The sequence below is a fragment of the Pristis pectinata genome, chromosome 1, assembly GCF_009764475.1.
Source record: "Pristis pectinata isolate sPriPec2 chromosome 1, sPriPec2.1.pri, whole genome shotgun sequence".
Classification (NCBI taxonomy): Eukaryota; Metazoa; Chordata; class Chondrichthyes; order Rhinopristiformes; family Pristidae; genus Pristis; species Pristis pectinata.
This window is the reverse complement of record NC_067405.1, coordinates 98,338,665-98,365,274: the sequence shown is the minus strand read 5'-3', so window position 1 is coordinate 98,365,274 and position 26,610 is coordinate 98,338,665. Positions and strand designations below refer to the sequence as shown.

General features: G+C 41.0%; 2 protein-coding genes across 3 annotated transcripts; one reads left to right on the top strand and one right to left on the bottom strand.

The window, feature by feature from the left end:
• Positions 1-430: 430 nt before the first annotated feature.
• On the top strand, positions 431-13,889 carry arg2 (arginase 2). The gene is made up of 8 exons (XM_052010231.1): positions 431-595; positions 792-864; positions 9,960-10,134; positions 10,245-10,404; positions 10,564-10,658; positions 12,525-12,629; positions 12,961-13,097; positions 13,195-13,889. The coding sequence occupies exons 1-8, from the start codon at positions 479-481 to the stop codon at positions 13,395-13,397; spliced, it is 1,065 nt and encodes a 354-aa protein (XP_051866191.1). The 5' UTR covers positions 431-478; the 3' UTR covers positions 13,398-13,889.
• Positions 13,850-26,457, bottom strand: vti1b (vesicle transport through interaction with t-SNAREs 1B). 2 transcript variants are annotated; one of them, XM_052010297.1, is made up of 7 exons: positions 26,013-26,457; positions 24,714-24,804; positions 16,365-16,441; positions 16,007-16,192; positions 15,069-15,242; positions 14,866-14,927; positions 13,850-14,211 (listed from the first exon to the last, which is right to left on the bottom strand). In XM_052010297.1, exons 2-7 carry the CDS (start codon positions 24,793-24,795, stop codon positions 14,115-14,117), a joined length of 678 nt encoding a protein of 225 aa, XP_051866257.1. In that variant the 5' UTR covers positions 24,796-24,804; positions 26,013-26,457; the 3' UTR covers positions 13,850-14,114. The 2 variants fall into 2 exon arrangements, with proteins under 2 accessions (XP_051866257.1, XP_051866266.1); XM_052010306.1 differs by lacking the exon at positions 24,714-24,804 and having other exon boundaries at positions 16,365-16,423.
• Positions 26,458-26,610: the final 153 nt, after the last annotated feature.

The following is a 26,610-nucleotide window of genomic DNA, read 5'->3' as shown; positions in this document are numbered from 1 at the left end:
CGTCCTACATTGAAGGTAACCACCCTCAAGCTACAATAGTGTATCGAGGTCGTACCAAAAAGTACACTTAGTTCTTAAAGGTCCACATGCACTTGTCTACATTGCAACCGACGAACACTGGCTACAAGGGCAAGGTGTGAGAGGGTGCCCTCGAGAATGAAAGTACTTTCCATATAAGAAATCAGCAGCTGAGGAAGGAGAACTGGACAGAAAGAGCACCTCTTATCTACTCGTTATTTTTAAGTTTGTCAGAGCGGTGAAAGTTTATCCATGCAGCAACAACGCTCTAAGTTAGAAGATATTTTTTAAATCGTCTGTCCTTTCCATTGCTTTGTTGCAGTGTATCCTCTTACACATTTTCCTTTGAAGGGTTTCCACCCCTCTACTGACGCCTGGTGTCCAGCAACCAATTGCAGTCGGATGATGAAACACCAAGTTATAAAAGGAGAGGCTCCCTCCTCACTTTTCCAGTGGAGCCATGTCATTGCCGCCGAGGTTTTTGCACCTTTTGGGGAAACGGCTCGGAGTTTTTCCCAAACAGAAGCGATCAGCCCATTCTCTAGGTATAATCGGTGCACCATTCTCCTATGGCCAGGTACTTAGAGTTGCATTTACTCAAAATCTGATGGGGGAAGGGTGGCTGAATGTGTAGCAGCAATAACCCACCTAAGTACGTCAACATCTTTTGTTATCTCGCCTGCCCGTCTAATGCATGCAGAATGCAAACCAGCTCGTTTTGTTTTTTTTCTGTTTATGATACCTGCGGATTCTTTTTATTTATTTCTTCGCAGAAGCGGCGAGGAGTCGAAGGTGGGCCCCAGGCAATCAGGGACGCCGGGCTGATTGGTCGCTTAACGTCTCTGGGTGAGTGCACGGCTGCGACTAGCGGGTTGGAGTGTGTGCATCAGCGCGGTTCAAAGCTCAGCTCCTGCCTGTGTCAGAGAGCAGGCACCTCGGGACTGTATTTTAAATGCACCGGACTCTTGCTTGCTCCCTCGTCCATGCGCAATTTTGAAGAAAAAGCAGGCTTCTTCACTTTTTTTTTACATCGATTAATTTTTTTCCACCCTCCTCCCGGTTTCCTTTACTGTTGGCTTTTATCGCGTTGTGTTTTTAAAAATTGAGCGGCAGCCGTACGTAACTATTTCCCCATGCTCTGCTCCTCTGGCTTCTATTCCACCACATGGTATAGAATGTCATGCGGAGGACGGGGACAAAGTGCCGCGCTGCAAGAACGCTGTTAGTGTACAAACAAGTGGAAGTAAATACTGAACAGGATTTGGAAACGATGGAGAAAACTACTGCAGATGCTGGAATTGTGAAATCAAACAGAAATTGGGGGAAACAATTAGCAGGTGCCCAGGTTTTAATCTGAAATGTTAACTCTGTTCCCTTTCTATGGATGCGGTCTGACCCCCCCCTGCGTGTTTGTTGCAATCTCAGTTTTTATTGCTGAATAGAATTCGGTCTGTTTGTGTAGCCTATCAGCTAAAGCAACAGACCAGCAAAGTTATCTTATGATTTCTTTGAAACATTGTCAGCCAAAACGTTTTAACGTTTTATCGTCTTAATAGCTAATCTGTGTTTCCAGCCTTCCTATTGTTGGCAATGTGTTGGTTAACCTTTTAGATATGCTTCAAAATGTTTGTCTCCTTCCATGAAATAGGATATACTTGCCATAAAGGGAATATGTCGAGACTGGTACCAGGTGTGGCAGGTTTGCCTTATGAGGAGAGTTTGAGTAGACTGGGCGTGGGGCCTCCAGAATTTAGTAGAATGAGGCCTAATCTCATTGAAATTTACAAAATTCTTACAGGGCTTGGCAGGGTGGATGCAGGGAGAAAGTTGCTTCTGGCCAAGGAGTCTGGAACTAGGGGTCACCGTCTCAGAATAAGGGGTAGACCATGTAAGAGAAATTTCTTCACAGCATGATGAATCTTTGGAATTCTACACCTCTGAGGACAGTGGCAACTCATTCTTTGAGTTCAGCCAAGGACTACCACCGATTTCTGAGTTTTAAAGGGATACGAGGATAGTTCAGGAAAATGGATCTGAAGTTGATTAGCTGTGATGAATAGTGGAGCAGACTCGAAGGGCCAAATGCTGTACTCATTCTTGTTATTATGCAGCTGCAAGATTTTAAGGTGTTCTGGGGAAAAGGGGAAGGAAAGGTGAGTCATCTACAAGTGACTTGATTGCAGGTGTTGGCTGTGGGCCACACTTTTCTGTTAAGGAGGTCATAGATTCAAGACCTCGTCTTGGGGATTTGACCACAAAATCCAGGCTGATAACTCCTGTGCAGAAATGAGGGAGTGCTGCACTGTCCCCTCTTGGAAGAGATGTGAAACTGAGGCTCCATTCTGCCCTCTTGTGTACCATAGGCATCATTACACCATTTTTGTCCTTGGTGTCCTGACAACCTTTCTATCAACCAACATCACTAAAATGATCTTATGTCAATCACATAGCTCTTTGGAACCTTGTATGTAAATTGATAGCTACATTTCACACAGTATGGCAGTGACACACCTTATACTCCTTGGGTGAAAAGTGTTGTGAATGTTTTGATGTCATGACAAATGTTTTATAAAAGCAATTCTTTAATTTAAAAAAAGTCGTCTAGTGGAAGCAAGGGCTGCAACAGAAAGGAATGTAAATTACATGCCATAACACACCTATTTTGTGGGGCTGGTTGATCATTCAACATGTGAATGTCCCATCTGTTAATAATTGTACTAGTGAGGGAAGGAAGTGCACTGTCATGCCATCAAATAGATAGCTGCTTTGTTTGGGAAATTTCCAAATCCATAATACAATGAGGTGCCCATCTGTGGTATGTTCTGTTCTTTAAAGAACAGGAGGCAGTGTAACCTCTATTGTAGAAATGGAAAAATGTGCTAATACTCATTTTATTTCAGGGGCCAGTCTATTGGACTAGTCACCAGAGATGGGCTTTTGGAATATGATCTCCTTTTGCCAGTTTGGGATTTGATTTCCCAATTCAGATGTCAGTTTAAGATATGGTTGTATAGGCTAATGTGTATAACCCTGGCCATAAAACCTGACATATTTAGTTTTGTGCTGTGAAGTTCAAAATAATGCAAACTGAAGCAAATACCCATTACCAAATTGAGTGTTTTTCTGACATTTACCAGTTATTTGTTGCTCGCTCCATCTTCCACAGTTTCTTCTGGCATTTCTATTTTGTTTCCCCTCTTGGCACATTCAACATCTAATGAACTATAAAAATAGAAAATGCTGGAAATGCTCAGCAGGTCAGGCACGTGTGGAAAGAGAAACCGAATTAATGTTTTTGGTCTCTTTCCACAGATGCTACCAAATATGCTGAGTGTTTCCAACACTTTCTGTTTTTATTTCAGATTTTTCAGCATCTACATCATTTTGATCAAACTATGTTTGACTTGCTGTTGCTCACCTCCACTTCTATCCCTGCATTCATAGAACAATACAGCACAGGTACAGGCCCTTCAGCCCACGATGTCTGCACAGAACATGATGCCAAATTAAACTAATCTCTTGCCTGCACATGATCCATATTCCTCCATATTCATGTGTCTAGCTAAAAGCCTCTTAGACAGCACTATCATATCTGCTTCCACCATCACCCCTGGCAGTGTTACAGGCACCTATAGTCTCATGCGTGCGCTTTTTAAAATAAATAAATCTTGAGCCTTTTTAAAGAGTTCCGGTATTTTTAGTTCTAATAATGTTCCATACACTTAATGTTCTTTGTACTAACTTTAATATGTAAACAAATATCCTCTGCTGGTTAAAGAATAAATAATGATGGTTTGTGACAATTTGTGCTATTGATCAAAGGTGACTTGGAGTGCCATCCAATGTAATTTATATTTTTCTTCATTGAGCACTAAAATTACTTGATTAGTTGAACTTGATGCTGTTCAACCAGTTCTGTGATGTAAAGAATTTGCTGTTAAAACAACTGCTTGAATAGGGATATAGGACTTTTTTAAGCCCTTTGGCCTGGCCCTCCATTGACAATAAACCTGTGACTTGGCTCCATAAGCCCTATGACTCAGCTCCATATACCTACCTTTTTTCCCAAACCCTTAATGCATTTTGGTTCATAATCTATCAATTTTGGACTAAAATTAACAGTTGATGTAGGATGTCTTTGTCTGCAGAAGAGTTCAAACTACTGACCATTCTTTTTTCATAAAAGCATTTTCTGACTTTGCTCCTGAGATGCCTGACTCTAACTTTTAGACTCATCGACCAGGAGAAACAGTTTTCTCCATTTGGCCTATTTGTTTCCTTCAATATCTCTGATTTAGATCATTCCACAATGCTGAAAATTCCAGCAAATACAGACGTCCAGTTATTTTGATATATCCAGACTGTACTTCCTCCAAGTCCAATATATCCTTCCCAAGTTGTGGTAGCCAGAATTGCTCTCAGTAGTACAGATGTCTAATTCTATACTCTCAATGCATTGAAATCCTTGTGACAGTTTAGCTCGTTTCTTTAAATTACTTTCTTTGTCCACACGCATCTATCCCCACACATTACAGTGCTACCCATCTTTTTTCTTGCATAGCAAGCTTGAATGAATATATAGTATTCCATCTGACAATGAATAGTTTAGACCCCAACACAGATCCTTGCAGGACACTAATTGTATCATACCAGCTTCAATAACTGTCCATTATCTGCATTGCTTGCTACTATCAACCAGCTTCTGTAGTGTGTCAATCATTTGCCTTCAGTCTGAGCTTCAACTTTAGCTGGACATTTCCCTACTTCAGGCATGGCTCCAAACAAATTGCAACAGGCTTTTTCAGTGTGACCTACCCTCTACAAATCCATGCAGGTGAAAACAATTTTGATCAAAGGGATGGTTCAGAAATGAATTTTGAAAGATTACGATTAAGACATCTGCAGTGTTCTTGTCTACATCCTTTGGTTGAGTTGGGAACCATATGGTTCTGGGTGTTCTTTAGGTGTGCAAGTCATTAGTGGATGGATGGTAAGAGTAGTTGGTGGGATGTTGGGTGGTGCAGGGTGCTGATAGGGACCATGTAAGTAAGCAATGTAGTGAGGTGGAATACGTGAAATATTTTGTATTGGTCTTGACCAATAAAGAGGATGCTGCCAAAGTCTCAGGAGAAAATGGAGTGAAAATTAATGAGGAGCTGGTACAATGAAAAGGTGGTTATGCTTAACATGAATAAGTTACCTGACCTGGATGGGACATATTCTAGGTTCCTGAGGGAAGTTTGGTGGAGATTTCTGTAGGGCCTACCATACTCTTATAATGTTGTAGATATCACCTAAATGCATTTTCAGAAACCATTAAAAAATCCGACATAAAAGAACATGGAATATGAAAATAAGTAGAAAAGAACGTAAAAGATGGCAGCTTGGAAGAGAAATGGTGTGAATAAAGAATGCAGAGAGTGGGAGAAAGCAGTTATTTTTATAGATTGGCAAACGAAAGACAATAGTCCCCAGGGTTAAGAGCTAGAACCACTGTGGTTTTTAAATAAATTCATGAATTGAAAACTGGTGTGCAAGGTAAAATTTCAATCTCCAGAGGACTTGGAAGTTGTGGTAAATGGTGAGGAGAATGGCAATAGATGGCAAATTGAGCAAATGAAATTTGGTGCATAGAAATGTGAAGTTGTACAGTAAGAAAAGATTGTATGGCATAAATGGCACAATTTTATCGGATGTGCAGAACCTGGTTGTGACAGTTCATTAAACAGAAGTGTCACTACATTTTGAGGACCTTTGTACTTTTCTGTCTTCCAGTCCACTAGGATATAGATTTTTGTCATTGTGTTTTAATGTTGTTCATGGTGCTTTTAGCAAGTGGAACTTTTGTTCCTTGAACATAAAATGGTTCTGTGTCACATTAATTGTTTTAAACAGTCCCTGCTGATTTACTGTGTATTTGACCGGTTTATCATTGACAGGTTGTCTAGTGGAATGCAAGTAGGCTTTACCTAAAGGTAGAATCTTCATTGTTGTTTAATTCCTTTGAACACCATTGAACTTCTCAAGTTATTTTGTCTGTAAATATGGCTAAAGTAAATCTGGCTTGTTGCACATTAATCGAACGTGGCCTGTCTCTTTACTGGTTCCAGCACCCACTGTTGCAGAAAACTATCCTGAACACACTGGAAATTCACTCCCTTAGCTCAATGCAGGTTTAAAAATCCCACATTAAAGTCATTCGTCTTTGCTCCACATTTGTCTTTATTTTCAGCATAATGTTTTGACATTTCTCAAATGCTTCCTGCGTCAACTTCCAGAACCATAAATGCTTTTCTAATTCTAAATTGTACCCATCGACTCCGCTGTCTGCTTACCACAAGTTAGATCCTTGCCCATTATTGAATGAATTTAATCATTCTGACCCTTTTCGCTCTGCTGCTTCATAGGAAAGAGGTAGAAAATAATAAAGCTTATTTTCATTTGGCTGTATGGTAGATGCACACTGTAGTCTACTTTGGCTTTTATTCACACTTTCCCATTTTCTCTGAGATTATATCTTTTGTCTATTCATCTGCTCTCTTCTCTCATTTGCTTTAGGACTGTTATTATCCCTGTTTATAGTTTTGTGTTGACCTAATTTATTATTCTTGGAGGATCCTAGTTTGAGTACAATCTACCATGGATGGTTTCTTTCTAACTCGAGTGTGAAATGTCCAATGCAATGGAATTTATGCATGCACAAACGTAAATCACTTCATTCCCATGTTCATCTTTCTAAGCTCCTTAACACATTACCAATGTGCACATGACTCTGCTATTCAGAAAACCCCTGGTCTTGTTCTTTAACTTGGTATCTGTTACAGTACAATTTGTGCATGCGTAAATTCCATTGTATTGGACATTTCACATTTGAGTTAGAAAGAAACCTGTTACAGTACAATTGAGACCATTTTCCTATTTTTACTTTGCCTTGCCTCACTCCCAACTTTATTTTTTTCTTCTTTTGAGGAATTGGCTCTTAGCATTCCAAATGATTGCTACATGCTATGATACTGTAGTATTGTAGTTATGGTACTAGTGGCAGCTGTGAGAATTACCACATTAATTAAATCTAGAGTAACAAAAAAATCTGTGATTTTTTGAAAAAAAAAGTGATGATGCAGCTTTCCAAAACTCTGGTTAGACCACACTTAGAGTACTGTGTCCAATTCTGGTCGCCTCATTATAGGAAGGATGTGGAGGTGTTGGAAAGGTTGCAGAGGAGATTTACCAGGATGCTGCCAGGATTAGAGAGTATGGACTACGAGGAGAGACTAAGGGAGCTGGGGCTTCTCTCATTGGAGAGAAGGAGGATGAGAGGAGACACGATAGAGGTATACAAAATATTAACAAGAATAGATGGTGGACAGCCAGCACCTCTTTCCCAGGGCACCAGTGCTCAATACAAGAGGGCATGGCTTTAAGGTAATGGGTGGGAAGTTCAAGGGAGATGTCAGAGGGAGGTTTTTTACTCAGAGTGGTTGGTGCGTGGAATGCACTGCCTGGGGTGGTGGTGGAGGCTGATACGTTGGTCAAATTCGAGATTGTTAGATAAGCATATGGAGGAATTTAAAATGTGGGAGGAAGGGGTTAGATAGTCTTAGGTGTGGTTTGATGGTTGGCACAACATGGTGGGCTGAAGGGCCTGTATTGTGCTGTATTTTTCTATGGTTCTAACTCCATACCTAATTACACTGTGGGAGACCCTTTATGTGGGGAATAGTGGTTAAAGAGATAATGAGTAATATATTGGGCTTGCTGGTGATTCTTACAACTCAAAAATTGGGTACTAGGTACCCAATTATGCCTGAAATTATACTCTTCTGACACAAGTTGGTGGATCTGGTTTGCTTAAAAGTGTGCAGTAAACAGATTCCCTGAGCCTGGGGTCATTGTTTCTGCTGGATGAGATGTTCCTGCTTCGGCAGGATGTCTCTGCCCCACCTGCCAGGAAATCACTGAGTCCCAGGAGACTGTTGTCTACCAAAATGAGGTTGCTGCAGGAAGGCAGATAATCCTTCTGAGTTCTGGAGGGCCTGGGCAAGACTGCCAGCTCCAGGGATCAGGTGTGGCAGCGTGGGAGTTGCCATTTGGGACGCATCTGCAAAAGAGAGCAAGCCGCACGGGTTTGTGGGCGAGTTTGCCCTCTGAGTGTGAGCAGCAGGAGCGGAGAGTTGTGTGGGAGTCAGCAAAGGAAGAAAGGGAGTGGACTAACTGGGGTGGGGGTGGGGTGGGAAGCTGAGGGATAGGGACCAAAGGCATATGGTAACTGAGGGAGGCAGTGAGGGCAAAGAGTCAGAGGCTGGAAGACTGAGAGGGGATCAGGGTGGTGTGGGTAAGGGAGGGGGAGCTGAGGAAAAGGGCTTGTGCAGTTTTGTCCTATGCTCGTCATGAGTGAGTGGTCAGAGTATCTGTGTGTACTTCATGTGTGTGTTTGTTTCACATCAACTCTGCAGCAGGGCCTGGTCTCCAGTTATTTTGGACCTTGCCATTGGAACAAGCCCCATTCTGTTAAGGCTCGTGGACTGCTGTTGTACAACAGTTATCCCACATTAAAAGAAATGCTCAGGAACTTTCTATTCATCAGTGGATGCAAGTCATCCTCAATCCTGAGGGGTTACCCAATGAAGAAGAATCTATACTGAACTTTATTTTGTCCATTTTCCCCAAATAGTTGTTACCATTAAGATGTTAAAATAGCATCTTAATTAACAGTAATTTAGTGTTAGGAACTTCTTGTTCCTCATGAACAGTGTGTTCTCAGCTCTGCACTTGCAGGGGCAATGGGAAACTGACACAAAGATTAAAATAGTAACAACTATTTGCAATTTATTATATAGACCCTGAATAATCGATTAGTGCTAAACATTATGCATCACTATTGCCAAATTTCACTTTCCCTGCTTGTTTGTTTTCTTAAAATAGTGAAAACACTTGCAAAACAAAATTGGAATGAGCTCTGAAGGAAATGTAATTCAAAGCATCCACAGAAGTCTGCTTCAAAGATTCTGCTTGGTCAGACATTCCCATCGCCTCCACTGACCAACATTGTAAACTTGGGTTGTTGGAGACAAGGCATGAGAATATTTGCCAATGTTGGGTTTAATGATCAACATGATTTGAGCACCAGCAGAGGCAAACTACCAACCTATATGACCACAGTTGTAAAACATTGAGCATTTTATGACAGGTTCACAAACACTGTACAGCACAACCTGTTATCTACTTAGTCACAACTTTGTCAAATTAGTAACTCCTTCTGAAATGGGAGGGTGGGTGGGGCTGGATAAACTCAGTAGATTTGCATTAGAAACAGGAGTTTTCCATTCAGCCCCTTGAGTAGATAATGACTGATTCTTGGCATCAACACTACTTTCCTGCACTCTCCCAACTCCCTTTAACTCCAATGTAGTTTAAATAACTATCAATCTCTGCCTCGAATGTATTCAATGACTCCGAAATGGAGAATTCCAAAGATTTACAGATCCATTGCGTGACGCCTTTATTCTGAAATTATGTCCCCTAGTTCCAGATAACCCTTTTGGGGGAAACATCCTCTCAGCATCCAGTCTAAATGGCTAATGGGATGCAGTTTGTAATCTAGTCTACTTTGTAGTAGATTTCCACTCAAAACAACTTGATAGCTCAACAGGTTACTAAGCATAAAAGTCAAATCTGGTTCATCAGAAGAACTTCTATCCAGAACCCAACACAACCCTTGTGCACACTTGAAATGTAACTGTTCTACCAATTAATTGGCATTTAGAGTTGAAGAGCTGATCGGGAAAGAACAAACTATATTAAGTAGCATAATTTAAAGAAATCTCAAACATGGCCACCCAAATAATTGTAAAGAATAAAATTCCAGATTGGAAAATATTTGTATATTTATTTTGAAATGGTCAAACTACCACTTCTAATCCGTGTATGTTGATTTCCAGGTTGGAAGCTGCAGGACTATGGAGACTTGAATTTCACCACTGTACCAAATGATACACCATATAAGAACATTCACCACCCAAGAACAGTGGGTTTGGCAAACCAGTCATTAACTGAAGCAGTCAATCGAGCAGTTGGGGATGGTCACATAAGTGTTATGCTTGGAGGAGATCATAGGTGAGTCTATCATTAGCAAGCAATTGAGTTTTAATAGTCTCTATCTTTTACACACACTTGACTCAATTGCACATGGACTGATAATTTTTGCATTTTATTATTCTAATCAGTTTAGGAATTGGTTCAGTCCATGGGCATGCCCAACGGCGTCCAGATTTGTGTGTCATCTGGGTGGACGCACACTGTGATCTAAACACACCTCTTACAACCTCTACTGGTAATCTGCATGGACAGCCAGTGTCATTCCTTATTAAAGAGTTGCAGGACAAGGTAAAATTATTTGAATTGGACCATTTAATAACTATCTTATCAAATTTTGTTGTTCAGCAAATTTAAGATGTACTTCTGTATCCTAGGATTTGATTGTTTTCTCCATCTATATTTTACCAATGGATACATTTTTAAATTTACAAATTACATTTATTTTAGATCCCATCACTTCCAGGATTTTCTTGGGTCACTCCTTGCATATCAGCAAAGGACTTGGTTTACATTGGAGTACGGGATGTTGATCCTGCTGAATAGTAAGAACATTTTCTAAAATTGACGAGTGAAAATTGCAGCATATTAATACCACCTTGGATTGTGGGCAAACATCTCCATATGTAACCAGTGAAGCTAAAATGAAAGTAAATTTGATGCAAAAAAAACCCCTAAATTGCTTGCTTGTATACAAACATTTATTGTAATATATTTTAGCATTTAAATTCATTTTTAATGTATTTAAATTCCTTGTTCAGTCCTGTTGTCAACTTCTTGGGTACTCCTTTGCTTTTGAGGTCAACTTGCTTCTACTCCTTTTCTGTGGATTATGAGGTGACACAGATTTTGCCACAGGTGGAGCAAGGGATGCCTAATGGAAGGGGTGTGTTGGGAGATTGTGCTTTCCTGATTATTCTGGCCTGTTTATTCCCAGTGAATGGACTTAAGTTCTCAATGCCATTTGGAATGCTCCTTTGATTGGTCATGCTCCATGGATTCCCAGAAGCTGGTGTGGATATTTTTCTCCAGGAGATTTTGATAACATCCTCTGTTTCCTTTGGTGATATCCTGATGGAGCTCTGATCAGAGTCTGTTTCAGAAGTTCGATGTTACAAATGTCGCCTGCATATTGTGTGCAACTAGAGCCTTGGTGCTTGGGATGTTGGCTAAGAAGAGGATGCTGACATTGGTTACTTAATCCTTCAAATACAATGGTAGGAGTTGTGGAGACAATATTGATGGTACCTCTCCAGGTGCCTGCTGTAGGTAGTCCATGACTCTGGTTTTACAGGAGAGCAAGGATGCTACTGCAATAAGCTTTGAGGGCTTGGTCTTCAGTGCTTTCCTCAGTCAGCCAAAATCTATGCTGGCAGTCTGAAGGTGATAATGAATTTCTTTATCGATGTCTGCCTTCATCGAGATGTGGTTCCTGAGATAGGGGAGGTGGTCCACATTTTCCAGGATCTCATCATAGACCTTTATTGCTGGAGCAGTATTGTGCAGCAGGGCCAAGTTGGTGGAGAACTTTTTAATTTTGTAGATGTTATGTGTAAGGCCTGCACTCTGTTTATGAATGAATTGAGATGATTTGGAGTTCTGCCTCTGAATGTGTGCATACACAGGCATTGCCTACCTGCTGCAGCTCTGACTGGAGTTGGGGCAACTTTGGTTCTGGAGAGATGAAGTAGGTTGAATATTTGTCCTGTAGATTAGTTCCAATCCAGTGGGAAGCTTGTTGGAGAAAGATAGAGGAAAGCATTGATTGATGATGAAGCATTATGTGACACCTCTCTATGCTGAGATTTGGTTTGTTGTAGGCCCATTTTGTTAAGATCCTGGCTTCCATGTCTTCAGGTGACAGATGTGTGATGTAGAGAAATGTTTGCAGATGGCCAAATTCAAGAATGATGCGCCACAATTCCTCTTAATTGATGGTCAAGAAAAGCCAAGTATAGTTACTGTAATATAATTTGTGAATATCCAAATTAAAAGGTGCATATACTTAACAAATATTTACAAGTAGCTATCACTGCATCTATCATACCATAAATGAATATTTTCCAAAAATTTCAGCATGCACTCTCTTTCATGTCCTCAGCATGTTTCAAAGCATTGCATGATATGCAAATGTAGTTGCCAGTTAGTACACAGCAGTGACTGAAAAGCAAACGAGTTGTCTGTTTATGATGATGATTGACATAAATTATAAAATTTAATTACTCTACTTGGAAGTAATGAATGTATCAGTAATTATGGCCTCTGAGGTATCACTATTTAGCAATCCAAGATTGTACTTAAATCTTAATGTCCTTGATTCCATAAATTTAACATGGAACTACTTAGAGCCTGAAACGGATGCCAAAAATTTATTATGACAATTTTAAAATAATTGCTTTTCTTACCATCAGCTACATCCTGAAAAATTTTGGCATCCAATACTTCTCAATGAAAGAGGTGGATCAACTTGGAATACAGAAAGTAATGGAAAAAACACTTGATCATCTAGTTGGAAAGTAAGTTAGATAACTACTAAACCTAACTATATTGTTCATGCTAACTCTGCCTACACCAGTCCAGCAATGCTATTTGTATTAATTCTTATCACAGGTCATAAAAGCACATTTACCCACATTCTCATTTGGGGTGGGGGAAGGAAGAGAGTTGGCAAGGAGTTGTACTAAACTGTTGTTATTATCAGATCAAAAGTTTATCTCCATTTCAGATAGTGGGTGGCATAACCTGATTTGTAGATCAACTGGTAAATTAGACAAATCTCAAAGCAAAGGTTGATTTATTCAAAAGGTAAAAAGAAATGTGAATATAACCTAGTATGTTGCTTTACAGAAAGAAAAGACCATTGCACCTGAGCTTTGATGTTGATGCTATTGATCCATCTTTAGCTCCTGCTACTGGCACTCCAGTAATTGGAGGACTAACTTACAGGGAAGGAATGTATATTGCTGAAGAAGTGCACAACTCTGGTACGAAACTGTAGAAGCAACTGGTTAAATATCCAGAGAGTCTTGTGGTTGTTCATTTGCATTGAAAGTTGACTTGTACCCATTGTTTCTCGTGCAGGAATGCTGTCTGCAATGGATCTAGTGGAAGTCAATCCTAAACTGGCAACTACAGATGAAGAACTTAATTCCACAGTAAATATTGCTGTAGATGTTATTTGCTTTTCTTTGGGACAGGCAAGAGAAGGATCCCATGGCAAATGTGATGAAATACCAACTCCTGATTCAACATATGAAACAAGTGAACAGACTGTACGGCTTTAGAACTGGCAAATGACAAATTGGTTGTTTGTACAAACCCATAATTCAGAACTCTGAGAGAAAGTACTTTGGGGACAGGGGTATCTTGTATAACGTTGCTGCCCTTGTTCTTGCTTTCTCTTTGGTATTCTCTAAAGGGGCATTGTGTTCTCAGACCATTGTCTAATATCCCACTTAACTACAAGGCATTATGAACAAGCTGCAGCTGAGCTTTCCAAACATTCCAGTATGAATAGGATTGATTTCATTTCCCTATTCAACTATCTGGAGAGAGATCAGGATCACTCGAAGCATCATCTCTGGCAGAAGAATCAAGTCTGCTGGCAGAAAGGCTCTGTTCTTGTTTGTGTAAAACTGTGATTAGTATTTCCCTCCCAAAATCCTAAACCATACTTTTTAATGACCTGTATGTTTTCCTCTCAACAGAAACTTATGTTCAAGACCAATAGGACATGTTACATATCAAATGACTTTATTAAAAGTTTGTACACATTACTACAATGTAGTTATTGACAGTGGCATTTAAAGAACTGATCAAATGCAACTTTAAACTGCTTCACCTTAGTCAAAGCAATTCCTGTAATGAAATGGGTCTTGCAGTTGAAGTCCTCTAAGCAGGTTGAATACATGAAGAGAAATGGTTCATCAGTTTATGTACTCCCATGTACTTCAATCGTGAATCCCAAGCCTTGCAGCCAATCTATGCATGCATAACTTAAGTCAATGTTTGCGAAAGAACTTGAGGTATACAACAGCTCCAAGAATTGCCACTTCCAGAAGAATGATAATGCCCAGTAGCAGCTTGTTTGTCATAATTCTAGAAAGATCAAAACATTAACTTTAGGTTTGCACTTGAAAGAGTAAATTGTTACCCCCAGGTCAAACACTAGCTTTTACAGCAAGGAGAGGTCACTTGTATATGAAACTAGATGGTTGAATTTCACATTTTTGTTCTAAAAGTTATTCACTGATGCCACCAGCCTTCAGTAAGAAAGCAATATTTACTGATCTTTTAAATTTTAGGTGGGTGACTTTTTCTCCAGCTGTTGATCAAAACAGACTTGATTAATTTTTGGTTAATTTAAAATATCTGGTTTACAACCAATTTGTATGACAGAAGCTTTTATTATTCCAGATTCCCTGAAACCAATAAGGGGGGAAAAGGTTTGTACTAGTGAGTGCACAGCCAAAAGACCAACTTAGAAACCAATTCTCTGCAAGTTAAATGTAGAAATGTCAGCTAGTGTTCAATTTGTGCAGAGTACAGAAACTTATTTAGAATTCTGTGCTGATTTGTATATGGACAGTAATGGCAGCAGAAAATAATCCCCGTTTTACTATTTCAGCTGAGATTTGAGGGCAGTGGTGAGGGGTTAAGTGTTTTCTTGCCTTAAAGTGTAAGGTACGAACTTGGTGTTACATCAGACAAATGTACCTTAGTTGCTGTTTGTCAGGATTTCTTCACTCTTACCTTCTGGACATTGCACGAAGTATTTTCCGACTTCGACTCAAATTCTCACCTGTGTTAATTAGCTTCAGAACAAAAACATAATAATTATCTTGCTCCTTGTTTCTGTTCATAATGTATACATTTTGAAATATTCAGATGGGAGTATTTTATATCCAGGCATTTCCAAAATAAATTTTGTACTTGCATATCTAATGAAGACTTACCCTGTCCTTGGAACGTTCCAGCTGCTCTCTTTGCTCTCCAAGTTCTTCAATTATTTCTGAACCTATCTGATCAGTTTCTGCTGCTATTCGATGAGAACGGTCTATGCTCTGGCTGGCTCTGTTTAAACTGTCTGTACCTTGCAATAGTAAAGCACGCTGGGAGGCCAAGTGACTCTGTAACAGCAAAATGCTGAGATTAACACATTAGTTGGAACCTGCTTAAAAACAAACAAAAAAAAAAAATTCCTAAGCATTTCAAAGTCAGGCATAGCCTAATAAGGAACAGGAATTTTTCTAAAATTTCTGAAGTTGAGATTCACAAGATTGATTGGGTTGAATATTGAGTGTAATGATTTGCTTGGACAAACAATCTATACTTTCATAGTCCTATCTTCACCCCAGTGAGGAGGGAAGGAAGCATACTCCATTATGTTGCTCTTTGATTAGCATTTACTATACTGAAAGTCTTTTTTTTCAAGATAGAAAAGAACAAGAGAAGCTGGATAGGCAAGCAAGTTGATGCCTAATTTTAAAATGAAATGATCCAAAGGGTTACGTTTCCCCTGTAAGGGTCCCACATCAAATATGGGCCCAGGTCCACAACACAATAATGTAAACTGATACAGAATCTTAAAGGAGTCCTTTGAATTGTTGGTGCAAAAAAATGGAGATAATGACTTCAAAAAGCACTATAGGATAATCATAATGGAACAAAATATACTTTGGATAGAGCTCATGATATTAAGGTGTCAAACCAACTAATATTGTTACATCACTGAGCTCTACAATACACCAATAAAAATGCAAATTGGGCACTGGATAGCAAGGTAAAGGATGCTGTAGAGTAAATTCCATATGGAATTCACTGTCAATAAACCTACAATGCAAACAAGATTTACCTTCAAGCCTCATGATAATACTGTAGTTGCAGTACTTACACTTTGTTCATTTTCAGCACCGTACACAGCATACTTAAAATCACTATGTGCTCCATATCCAGTATCACTGTTTCTTGCATCCCGCTGTAGCTTGCTGACATCTTTTCTGTATGATCGGATTTTGATAATCATCTGGTTACGATATGCTAATGGTGCATTCCTCATTTCCTTTTCCATTCCATCCAACTAGGAGCAATAGTATCCAGGAATAAGGGGTGCAAATTTACAAGTGGGAATTGCTGGCTAAAGATAGTGACAACCAATATTTTGTAACAAGATTAATTGGGTAAACAACTTACACAGTGGCAACTAACAGAACTGCATGACTTTTGTTTAAACAATTCTCTCCACTACTTACTATTTCATTTGCTTCTTCAGCTTTTTCATCTATCTCCCGTAGAAACCTTTTCTTCTGTTCTGCAAAATATGAAATTACTTAAAAGCACAAGTATAAACAGGCGGTTGTATCCTGATTCAGCTCTCACAAACCCACTATCACCACCAACCCCCATTCCAACAGCCCAGGTAGCAACCAAAAAATCTTGAATTTTTTCATTCAACTTTCTTGGGGCCATTGAGTTACTGGAGAAAAAGGTAACAATAGGGTTTGATCTAAAATTATTTGGATTACTTTGTGCTTGAACTCTGGTTATAGCTCTCGAGTACAAGTTGCATGTAGGACAGTAACTGCTTATTTACATTTATGGATATTGAAAACCACATTTATTCAGTCCGTGCATCAGATATTTATGATTTCAATATCTGAATTCTTTTAACTGGTCTAGTACTGTATTTTGCAATTATGATGATAACACTTCATTGACAATTTCCACATGCAGTGGATTATCAACCAGTAGTAATTTCCTTTGCATTGTCATGGACAGGGACAGGTGCAGAGAGGACAAGAGGATTTTTAATTGGGGAAGGGCAAACTACGAGGCTATAAGGAGAGAACTTGGGAGTGTAAATTGGGACGTCCTTTTTGAAGGAAAATGTACCATGGAGATGTGGTCGATGTTCAGGGATCTTATGCAGGATGTTAGGGATAAATATGTCCCGGTGAAGCAGAGAAGGAATGGCAGGGTGAAGGAACCGTGGGTGACGAGAGAGGTGGAACGACTTGTTAGGGAGAAGAAGGTAGCGTACATGAGGTATAAGCAGCAAGGTTCAGACAGGGCTCGTGAGGAATATAGGGTAGCGAGGAAGGAACGTAAGAAAGGGCTGAGGAGAGCTAGAAGGGGACGTGAAAAGGCGATGGCTAGTAGGGTTAAGGAAAATCCCAAGGCCTTTTTCAAGTACGTGAAGGGTAGGAGGATGGCTAGGGTAAAGGTAGGTCCGATTAAGGACAAAGGTGGGAGAATTTGCCTGGAGACGGCGGAAGTGGGAGAAGTTCTCAATGAGTACTTCTCTTCGGTATTCACCAGGGAGAAGGGGTCTTGATGACGCGGAAGGGAGTGCTGGTAGGGGTAATGTTCTCGAGGTTGTAGATATCAAGAGAGGGGATGTGTTGAAGTTGTTAAATAATATTAAGACAGATAAGTCTCCGGGGCCTGATGGGATTTTCCCCAGGCTGCTTCGAGAGGCTAGGGAGGAGATTGTTGAACCGCTGGTAAGGATCTTTGAGTCCTCGTTGTCCACGGGGATGGTGCCGGAGGATTGGAGGGTTGCGAATGTTGTCCCCTTGTTCAAAAAAGGTAATAGGGATAGGCCAGGGAATTATAGACTGGTGAGTCTCACGTCTGTGGTGGGTAAGCTGTTAGAAAGGATTCTAAGGGATAGGATTTATGAACACCTAGAGAATCATGGACTGATTAGGGACAGCCAGCATGACTTTGTGAAGGGAAGATCTTGCCTCACAAGCCTGATAGAGTTCTTTGAGGTGGTGACCAGGAAGATTGAGGAGGGCAGTGCAGTGGATGTGGTTTACATGGATTTTAGTAAGGCGTTTGACAAGGTTCCTCATGGTAGGCTTCTTCAGAAGGTCAGAGGCCAACGGATCCAAGGAAGTTTGGCTGTGTGGATTAGGAATTGGCTTGCATGTAGAAAACAGAGGGTTGTGGTGGAAGGAGTGCCCTCGGATTGGAAGGCAGTGACTAGTGGTGTCCCGCAGGGATCGGTTCTGGGACGTCTACTTTTTGTGATATTTATAGATGACTTAGATGAGGGCTGGGTTAGCAAGTTTGCAGACGACACTAAGATAGGCGGTGTTGTGGATAGTATGGAGGGCTGTCGGAGCTTACAGAAGGATATTGATAGGATGCAGAGCTGGGCTGACAAGTGGCAGATGGAGTTCAATCCGGAGAAGTGTGAGGTGGTACACTTTGGAAGGACAAACTCCAGGGCAGAGTACTGGGTAAATGGCAAGGTACTTGGCAGTGTGGAGGAGCAGAGGGATCTGGGGGTTCATATTCACAGTTCATTGAAAGCTGCCTCACAGGTGGAAAGAGCAGTTAAGAAGGCCAATGGGATGTTGGCTTTCATAAGTCGCGGGATTGAGTTTAAGAGCCGCGAGGTGATGATGCAGCTTTACAAAACTCTAGTTAGGCCACACTCAGAATACTGTGTTCAGTTCTGGTCGCCTCATTATAGGAAGGATGTGGAGATGTTGGAGAGGGTGCAGAGGAGATTTACCAGGATGCTGCCTGGATTTGAGAGTTTTGAATATGAGGAGAGGCTTAAGGTGCTAGGGCTTTATTCACTGGAAAGGAGGAGGATGAGAGGAGACATGATAGAGGTATATAAAATATTGAGAGGAATAGATAGAGTAGACAGTCAGCGCCTCCTTCCCAGGGCACCAATGCTCAAGACGAGAGGGCATGGCTTTAAGGTTATGGGTGGGAGGTTCAGGAGAGATGTCAGGGGGAGGTTTTTCACCCAGAGAGTGGTTGGTGCATGGAATGCACTGCCTGGGGTGGTGGTGGAGGCAGATACATTGGACAGGTTCAAGAGCTTGTTGGATAGGCATATGGAGGAGTGTGGGATGGGGGGATATGTGGGAGGAAGGGGTTAGGTAGTGTGAGGGTGGTTTGATGGACGGCACAACATGGTGGGCCGAAGGGCCTGTTTTGTGCTGTATGGTTCTATGGTTCATTCCCATTTAATCACAGTGAAAGCAGCTGAAGAAGCAACAAAACTAGAAATACAGACGTAAGGATCTCCTTTCAACCACATTAAGGAATCAAGTTACTTGTGATACTATCTAAACCCTCCACACGGCTACTCCATTTTGCACATCACTTTAAAAAAAAATCATTAAGGGTGGCAAGAGTACAGAATGCGTTCTATGTATTGATATATGACTTCAACATATATCAATAGTGACTCAGTGGCACCATTACTATCTTGAACAGGTTTGGCCCCAAGGAAAGACATACTTGTGATAGAAGTTTGAACCAAAGGTCGACTTCTATGATGAGGGGTTGGTGCTATGAGGAGAGCTCAAGCAGACTAGGCTTATACTTCTGAGTTTAGAAGAATAACAGGTTACTGCATTAAAACCTGCAACATTTTAAGGGGCATGACAGAGTTGATACAGGGATGATGCTTCCCCAGGCTGCAGTGCCGAGAATCAGGGATCACACCCTCAAAATGAGGGGTCAGCCACTTAGGACAGGAAGAAATTTTGTTCATCTGGAGGGTAGTGAATCTTTGGAACATTCTAGCCAAGAAGGCCGAGAATCAGTCACTGTACATCGTCAAGAAGGGATTGATAGGTTTTCAGAAACTGAGGGAAGCAAGAGGAATGGGGTTGGAAAAGTGTCATTGAGGTAAAAATTATGGCAGAAGCAGATTATGAGGATCGAGTGGCCTACTACTGTTTCTTAAGTACTGACTTAGTACAATTTCTGATACAAGGTAAGGCAGCTCAACCATCACTGAACCATGCTTATCAAGAAGGTAGCATATATTAATAAAACATGTTTCAGCCAAAACAAAATAGCAGCCAGGCAGACTTGGGTAAGAGCAAATCTGCCAGCTCACTGCTTGCTCTTCCCTGAGATTTCTTACCAGAGTTAACCACACACACATGAAATACTGTCAATACAAGGATGGATGTACTGCAAAATGTGGAATATACAATCTGAAGCACTTTTCATTGTTAATACCCTTGCAACACTAAGCAAGCTTGCCTTGTCCATAGTCATCAGCTTGTGATTGGCTCCAATGCCTGTGGAATCCATCATTCATTTTAAGCACTGATGTTAAATTCAGAAATATTACCTTTTTTTAATGTACTGATCCCAGAACAAGGTGGAGAATCTGGATCTTTGATTCTACTGCTTACACTATATGGTCATGGTAAAATTACACAATATTTGAAAGAACTAACTGATAAGCTGCAAATGGGTATCCTTCTTTGAGTTCCCAAACCCAGTTAACACGTCAGTGACAGAGACATAATGGAGGATGCATATTTTCCCAGAATGAGGAATAAAAAGATTCAGATCAAGAACATGCAACCAAATGCTTTTGAAGAGGCATGAATTGCTTGCTTACCTTTTCACTAGGAAAACAAAGGAATATGGCAAAATAAAAGATGGGGTGAGATGATCCTACCACTGTTAAGGAAGATCACCCATTGTTGAATTTATTTTTAACATGAAATCGGAATGCCAGCATATAACCTGTTGCCATGCAGCAGACCATTTAAGATATTAAAATGATAATAAGCACTGCAAACCAAATTAAATCAGATGAATATCTGCCATCAAACTAAGCACTTCATTCAGATATGAGAGAGGCATACACAGCCTGTATGAACGTTGTGAAATCCACCTCATTAATGTTTGGACCAAATCATAATTGAGCATTGTCTGGGGCTAGTCAAACAATATAGCTACAGTCATAGAATCGTAACTTTCAGTCAACATCCTACATTCCTGCATCATCATTCTTGGGTACATCCCATACAAGTGCAGGACAGACCCATGACAGATGGCAACAGATACCAAAATCTGGAGGTAGCAGAGATGCGAGTCCTTAACATTGAATCTGGACTCCATGAAGGCTCCTGTTACAAGGTCAAACTGAGAATGTGTATAAGGTATAATGAAAGGTTAGGAGAGTAAAAGATTGTGAGCCCTGAAACATGAATTAAAGGGTACATCACTATGGCTGTAATAGACTGCTTGAAATATCTGTGTTTCTTCAGCCTTGAGGTATGATTATACAGTACAATCAGTGCTTGTCTCAGAAAGTCTGCACAATTGACTCTTGCTCCACTAAACTGACCCTGAGCCCACCATGAGAAACCTTATGTATACAAAGATAACCGGTGGAACAAGATGGTCTGAAAAGATTAAGGAACTATAGCTTTAGTAATTATTTTTAAGTAAATTCCTTTGTCTGTAACCAATCACGATGTAGAAAATAAGTGCCATGCTGCCTGACTAACGCATGATCATTTCCTTGTATAGTAATTGTTTGCACCTCTGAAAAAGTATAAGAATGTATGTAGATCAATGTATCTCACAGACCACCCAGTCCTCGGATCAAGTAATAAAGAGATTGAACGAGAACAGTGGTCTTTTGAGTCTTCTCTCTGACCGAATTCGACAAAACAGGCCAGAAACTACCTCCTGACTATCACCTTCCTTGCAGCTGGTGAATCAGTGCTCCTGGTTGAGCACAACTTGGAAGTTGTACCAAGACCAGCAAGAAAATAAAATGAATTTTGGGTAGGGACCTCAATGGCTATGAATGACTGAGCAGATCAAGTTCTGAAGGACATAATTCCCAGGCTGGAATTGCAGCAGACAAAAAGAGAACAAACTTGAAGCAAAAACCTTAACAATTCTTCTAGGCGTATGTCTATCACAAGAGTGCCCACTGTATAATCCAAGTCCCGTAATCATATTGACAGAAGCCTTCTCTGTAGTGTTTGACACTAATGTCATGCTAAAAGAGATTGTCAACAGATGTAGCAGCTCTAATGTGAGCACACAAGGTATTATATGCGATCTGCAACAGAGCTGTAATCACGATCTGCAACTTCATGACCTGGCATATTTGTCACTCAAGCCAGAGACCACCTCTGGTTCAATGAGAAATGTAGCCAGCAGCAGCAATGTAAAAAAGGAGACAGTGATGTTACAGCACAGGACATGCTAAACTGAAGCATAATGCCATAAGGTAGCTAAGCAATTCCACTACTGTCCGAATGGATCAAAGCTTTACAGCCTAAAATAAAAACAGAAAATGCCAGAAATACAGGATTTCTAGTAGTATTTCCAGGATTTTGTTTTAATTTCAGATTTTGCATATATGCACTATTTGTAAATGCAGTTACGAGTGGCAATGTCTAAAAACAAGCGACAGAATCTCCATAACTATTTGAATTCCCAATTATGGTGGAATCCAACAGACAAAATGCTTAAAACCATGTTCAGCTTGGAAAGCTGAAGAGATGATCAATCTCAGCCACCTTAAGGTCTCCACCATCCTCAGACATTTCAATTTACTTAAACGTATTGAAACTACCAGGCAGAATGGCTAGGTAAAGACTATGGTCTAGCCTATTCACCGGTCATGCTGAGGAACTGTGGTCCAGAACTAGCCACATCTCTAGCAAAGCAATTCAGTGCAACTTCAATGCTGTTGTGAACCCAAAGTGGAAAAGTGCACAGCTATACTGTGCCCACAAAAATCCAATCAACACCAACATTTTTTGCTCATTCCTATTTGTGCTGGAGAAGATGGTACAGAACTATCTACTTGAATTCTGAAGGTATTCCCATAAGTGTAGTTGGAAATGGAGTTGCAGGTTTGCAGGTCAAATAAGCTTTGACCATTTTAACTGTCTGTATCTTTTCTATTGACTTCTTTGTTTCATGCACAGAACACATGTTAATGCCAGCTTTTTCATTTCTCTTTCCATAATATTCACTGTTCAAAAGTCTTTTGTTTTCCACACAACTACCTTTCTTTATGTTACAGCATGAAACTGCACAGCCATGTCCTGTTCACAAAAAAAACAGAACAAATATCATCCAGCCAATTACCACCCAATCAACTGATTTTCAATCAGCAGCCAAGAGATGGAAAATGTCATCAACAGTGCTGTCAAGCCACACTTACTCTGCACTAGCCTGCTCACTGATGCCCACTTTGGGTTTTGCTAGAAACTTGGCTCCGAACATGGACCAAAGAGCTTAATTCTAGAGACGAGCTGAAAGTGATTGCCCTTGACACAATGGCAACATCTAATGATATTCAGTATTATTGGGGCACCTCAATGGATATTAGAAGGAAAAACACTTCATTATTTGGAGTAGCACCTCACACAAAGGAAAATGGTTATGGCTGTGGTTGTCAGAGGTAATCATCCCCACCCCAGAACATCACTGCAGGAGTTCCTCAGGGCAGTGTCCTAGATTGAGCTGCTTCAGCTGTGACCTTCCTTCCATCAAAAGGTCTGTTGTGATTACACATCCCCAGCAAATGTAGTCCATGCCTGCATGAAACAAGATCAAGGCTACATTCAGGTATAGGCAGAAAGTGCCCATCAGGTCACAAAACTGCCAGGCAATGACCATCTCCAACAAGAGAGAGTCTAACCATCTACCCTTGACATTCAATGGCATTGTTATTGTTGAGCCCTCAACTATCAATGTCCCAGGCTCACCACTGATCAGAAACTCAACTGGAAAAGCCACATAAACACCGTGGACACAAAATTAAATCAGAAGCTGGATATCAGAGATGAGTAACTCACCTTCTGACACCCCAAAGCCTTTCCACTATCTACAAGGTACAAGTCAGGAGCATGATGGAACATTCTCCACTTGTCAGAATGAGTGAAATGCTGTTATGGACTAGGTGAATGTCCCTTTAAGATAGAACATAGTGGTGTGTGTGTGTGTATGTGTGTGTGTGTGGCGTGCTTATGTCAATAGAAGATAAAGGACATAATGACGTTGTTGAAGAAGTCAGTCGAAGTCAGTCAGAGAGAGAGAGAGAGAGAGAGAGAAGGGAGAGAGACACCAGCCTGCTAGTTTCTCTATCGATGGATGAAAAACAATGACTGTGTCTGTCACTGCAATCCACGTATGGAAATTGGGAGTAATCTTTGTTGCTGACCTGTAGAAGGAAACAGGTATTTGTGTGGACGGCCATGATTCGGATGCTTTTCGGGGTGAGGAAGTCACTACCGAGTAAACACTGAGGTGTCATTTGGGTTCCATTGTGGAACATTTGGATTTCGTAATTAATCTCTCTATGTTCTCTACATTTACATCTTATCTTCAGACAACAGTGGTTGTTGAAGAAGCCTTTGCTCATGTTTCACCTTATGGCTTGCTGAACTGAACTTTAAGAACCATTCCTGGACTTGGAGTTTGGGACTTTGCCACACACACACACACACACACACACACACACACACACACACACGAAGAGTTTAGTTTTTGGGGTTAATGTTCAAGGTTTAACATTTTTACTTCTAACATACTAAGATTTTTACTTTTATTTTTCTTATTATCATAAGTAGTTATTAGTAAAATAGTTTTTAACACTGAATCATGACTCAGTGTGTTTCATTTGTTGCTGGTTCGTAACAAGTGCCAACAACTCAAGTGGGTCAATACCATCCTGGACAGAGCCTCTCTTTTTCATTGGCACCCCACTAACCTATTAAACATTCATTCCTCCTGTCACTGCACAGCAGCTCCAGTGTGTACAAACTACGAAATGCACCACAGTAACTCACCCAGGCTACTCCAACAGCACCTTCCAAACCTGCGATGGCCAAGAAGGACTGAACTACAACCAACAAGCATCCGGAAAGACATGATCTAGATCTATAATATACAATTCAAGGAAAAGGCAAAAAAAAAGACTTGAGTTTTGACAATGTTGAACTCCATTAAGTTGTTGAGCATCCACGACTTGATGTTATACAGGTTGACTAAGCACATTAGCAGTTATGAATCTACAAACGGCATTGGAGAAGTAAAGGCAGCTATCATCAGGATATGTCTGGCTGACATGAAGTTTAAGAATTACACTTCTGAGATATAATTAAAGAGAGAAAAGGTTTGTACAGCAACAGAAGTAAGCATGCAAGGGGAAGCTTGATTTACTACATTGGGGCTCATAAGGCTGGAATTATGAAAGGGCAGTGATAAGGGGGGAACAACAATGAAGAAAGCTGGAGAAGCATAGCATTGTCAATGTTGCAAGAGTTTGGAGCTAAAGTGCATCATTGTCAGTCAAGCAGAATTTCAACGGCAACTGAAGCCAAGATAGGATTGAGGGCAACAGAAGGGACTCAGAACAAAGCAGCTTAGAAAATTGGTTAGATGGCAAGGAAACATTTTCCAATATCAGAGAAGAAACTGAGAAGAGAGAATATAGTAACAACGGATCTGGTATTGGCTGGAATGAATTCGGGGCTATCAGATCTGAGTTGGGGACAGGCAAGACAGCCTGGAAGAGCTGATGAGTTAGAGCATGCTGAATCTGAAGATCAAGATTGTCACATTTCAGTCCTAACCATGTTTTTGAGCGGAAAATAAAGGAGGTAGTCAGAGTTAGTTTGTTGCGGGGCATTGGAGTGATAATCTCTCCCCTTTTAGTTTACATTTTAAATCTCAGCAAAAGCCAAGTTTATGAACTGGAATCCACGCGGAACCGCCAGAAGAGTTTCCACTACCTTTAGAGTGCTGCAAAAAAAAACTGAAAATGCCGGAGAAACTCTGAGGCAGGCAATATGTGTGGAGAGAGAGACGGAGTCAATGACCTTTCGTCAGAACTCTCTGCAGACGCTGCCTGATCCGTTGAGCATTTCCAACACAATGTATTTTTTATTTCAGATTCCCAGCATATGCAATTCGTTTTGCTTTGATATCAGATTCCTGCCGTTTTTCTTGGTGAAGTCAGTACTTTATTTCTGTTATTCCGTGCGGATGTAAACAGTCCGGCAGTGACAGCACAGTTTTTGCTCCATGGGCCCAGACTCTGTCTCCCTGAAAGGCGGAAGTTGGGGTCCGGACACTCAGTCACTCACCTCCCGAGCACCCGGTCACCTGCTCGCACTGGCTCTTCAACTCCTCATAGACGCCTCTGTACGCCTCATGCATCTTCTCGAACTCCTCCGAAGACATGTTCACCGTGTTTTCACGCAACCACCGCCACACACAGAGCTACCGCCGCCACACTTCCGGCTGCCGCATCACCGGGCGTCCCCAGACCCACAGCCGACCCCGGGCCCCGCCTCCTCGCCGCAACACGGAGCCGGCACCTTCCCTCACATCCTGCGAAATGAACACCGAGTTTGTCCACATCACACTTGAATCTTAATTTCTGCGCATCGTCCTTTGCCCCGTTAAACCGGTGTGCGAGCTCCTAGCAACCACCCCTCCGCCCGCCCGCGGCATCCTGGGAGTTGTAGTTCCCGTCCCATCGACTCTTCTGGAATAAAAACAGAAGGAAAAAAATAGACTGGAAATAATCGGCAGGTCAGGCAGCATCTGCGAAGGGAGAAGGGGAGTTAACGTTTTTAGATTGATTAACGTGGATGAGAAGTGAGTCTGAAGCCGGGCAACGAGTATTTGACGGCCCGAGATGCTGGAAGCTGGAGCAACGCACGAAACGCTGGAGGGACT

Excerpts from the sequence above, each read along its gene's own strand:
- arg2 (XM_052010231.1), top strand. The coding sequence starts at position 479 with ATGTCATTGCCGCCGAGGTTTTTGCACCTTTTGGGGAAACGGCTCGGA. Across the intron at positions 10,405-10,563 it reads TTAAAGAGTTGCAGGACAAG|ATCCCATCACTTCCAGGATT; the intron begins GTAAAATTATTT and ends CATTTATTTTAG. Across the intron at positions 12,630-12,960 it reads CTTGATCATCTAGTTGGAAA|AAAGAAAAGACCATTGCACC; the intron begins GTAAGTTAGATA and ends GTTGCTTTACAG.
- vti1b (XM_052010297.1), bottom strand. The coding sequence starts at position 24,795 with ATGTCTTTCCGGATGCTTGTTGGTTGTAGTTCAGTCCTTCTTGGCCAT. Across the intron at positions 16,442-24,713 it reads GTGCTGTTGGAGTAGCCTGG|TAATTTCATATTTTGCAGAA; the intron begins GTGAGTTACTGT and ends TGTGCTTTTAAG. Across the intron at positions 14,928-15,068 it reads TGGAACGTTCCAAGGACAGG|CTAATTAACACAGGTGAGAA; the intron begins GTAAGTCTTCAT and ends TTTGTTCTGAAG.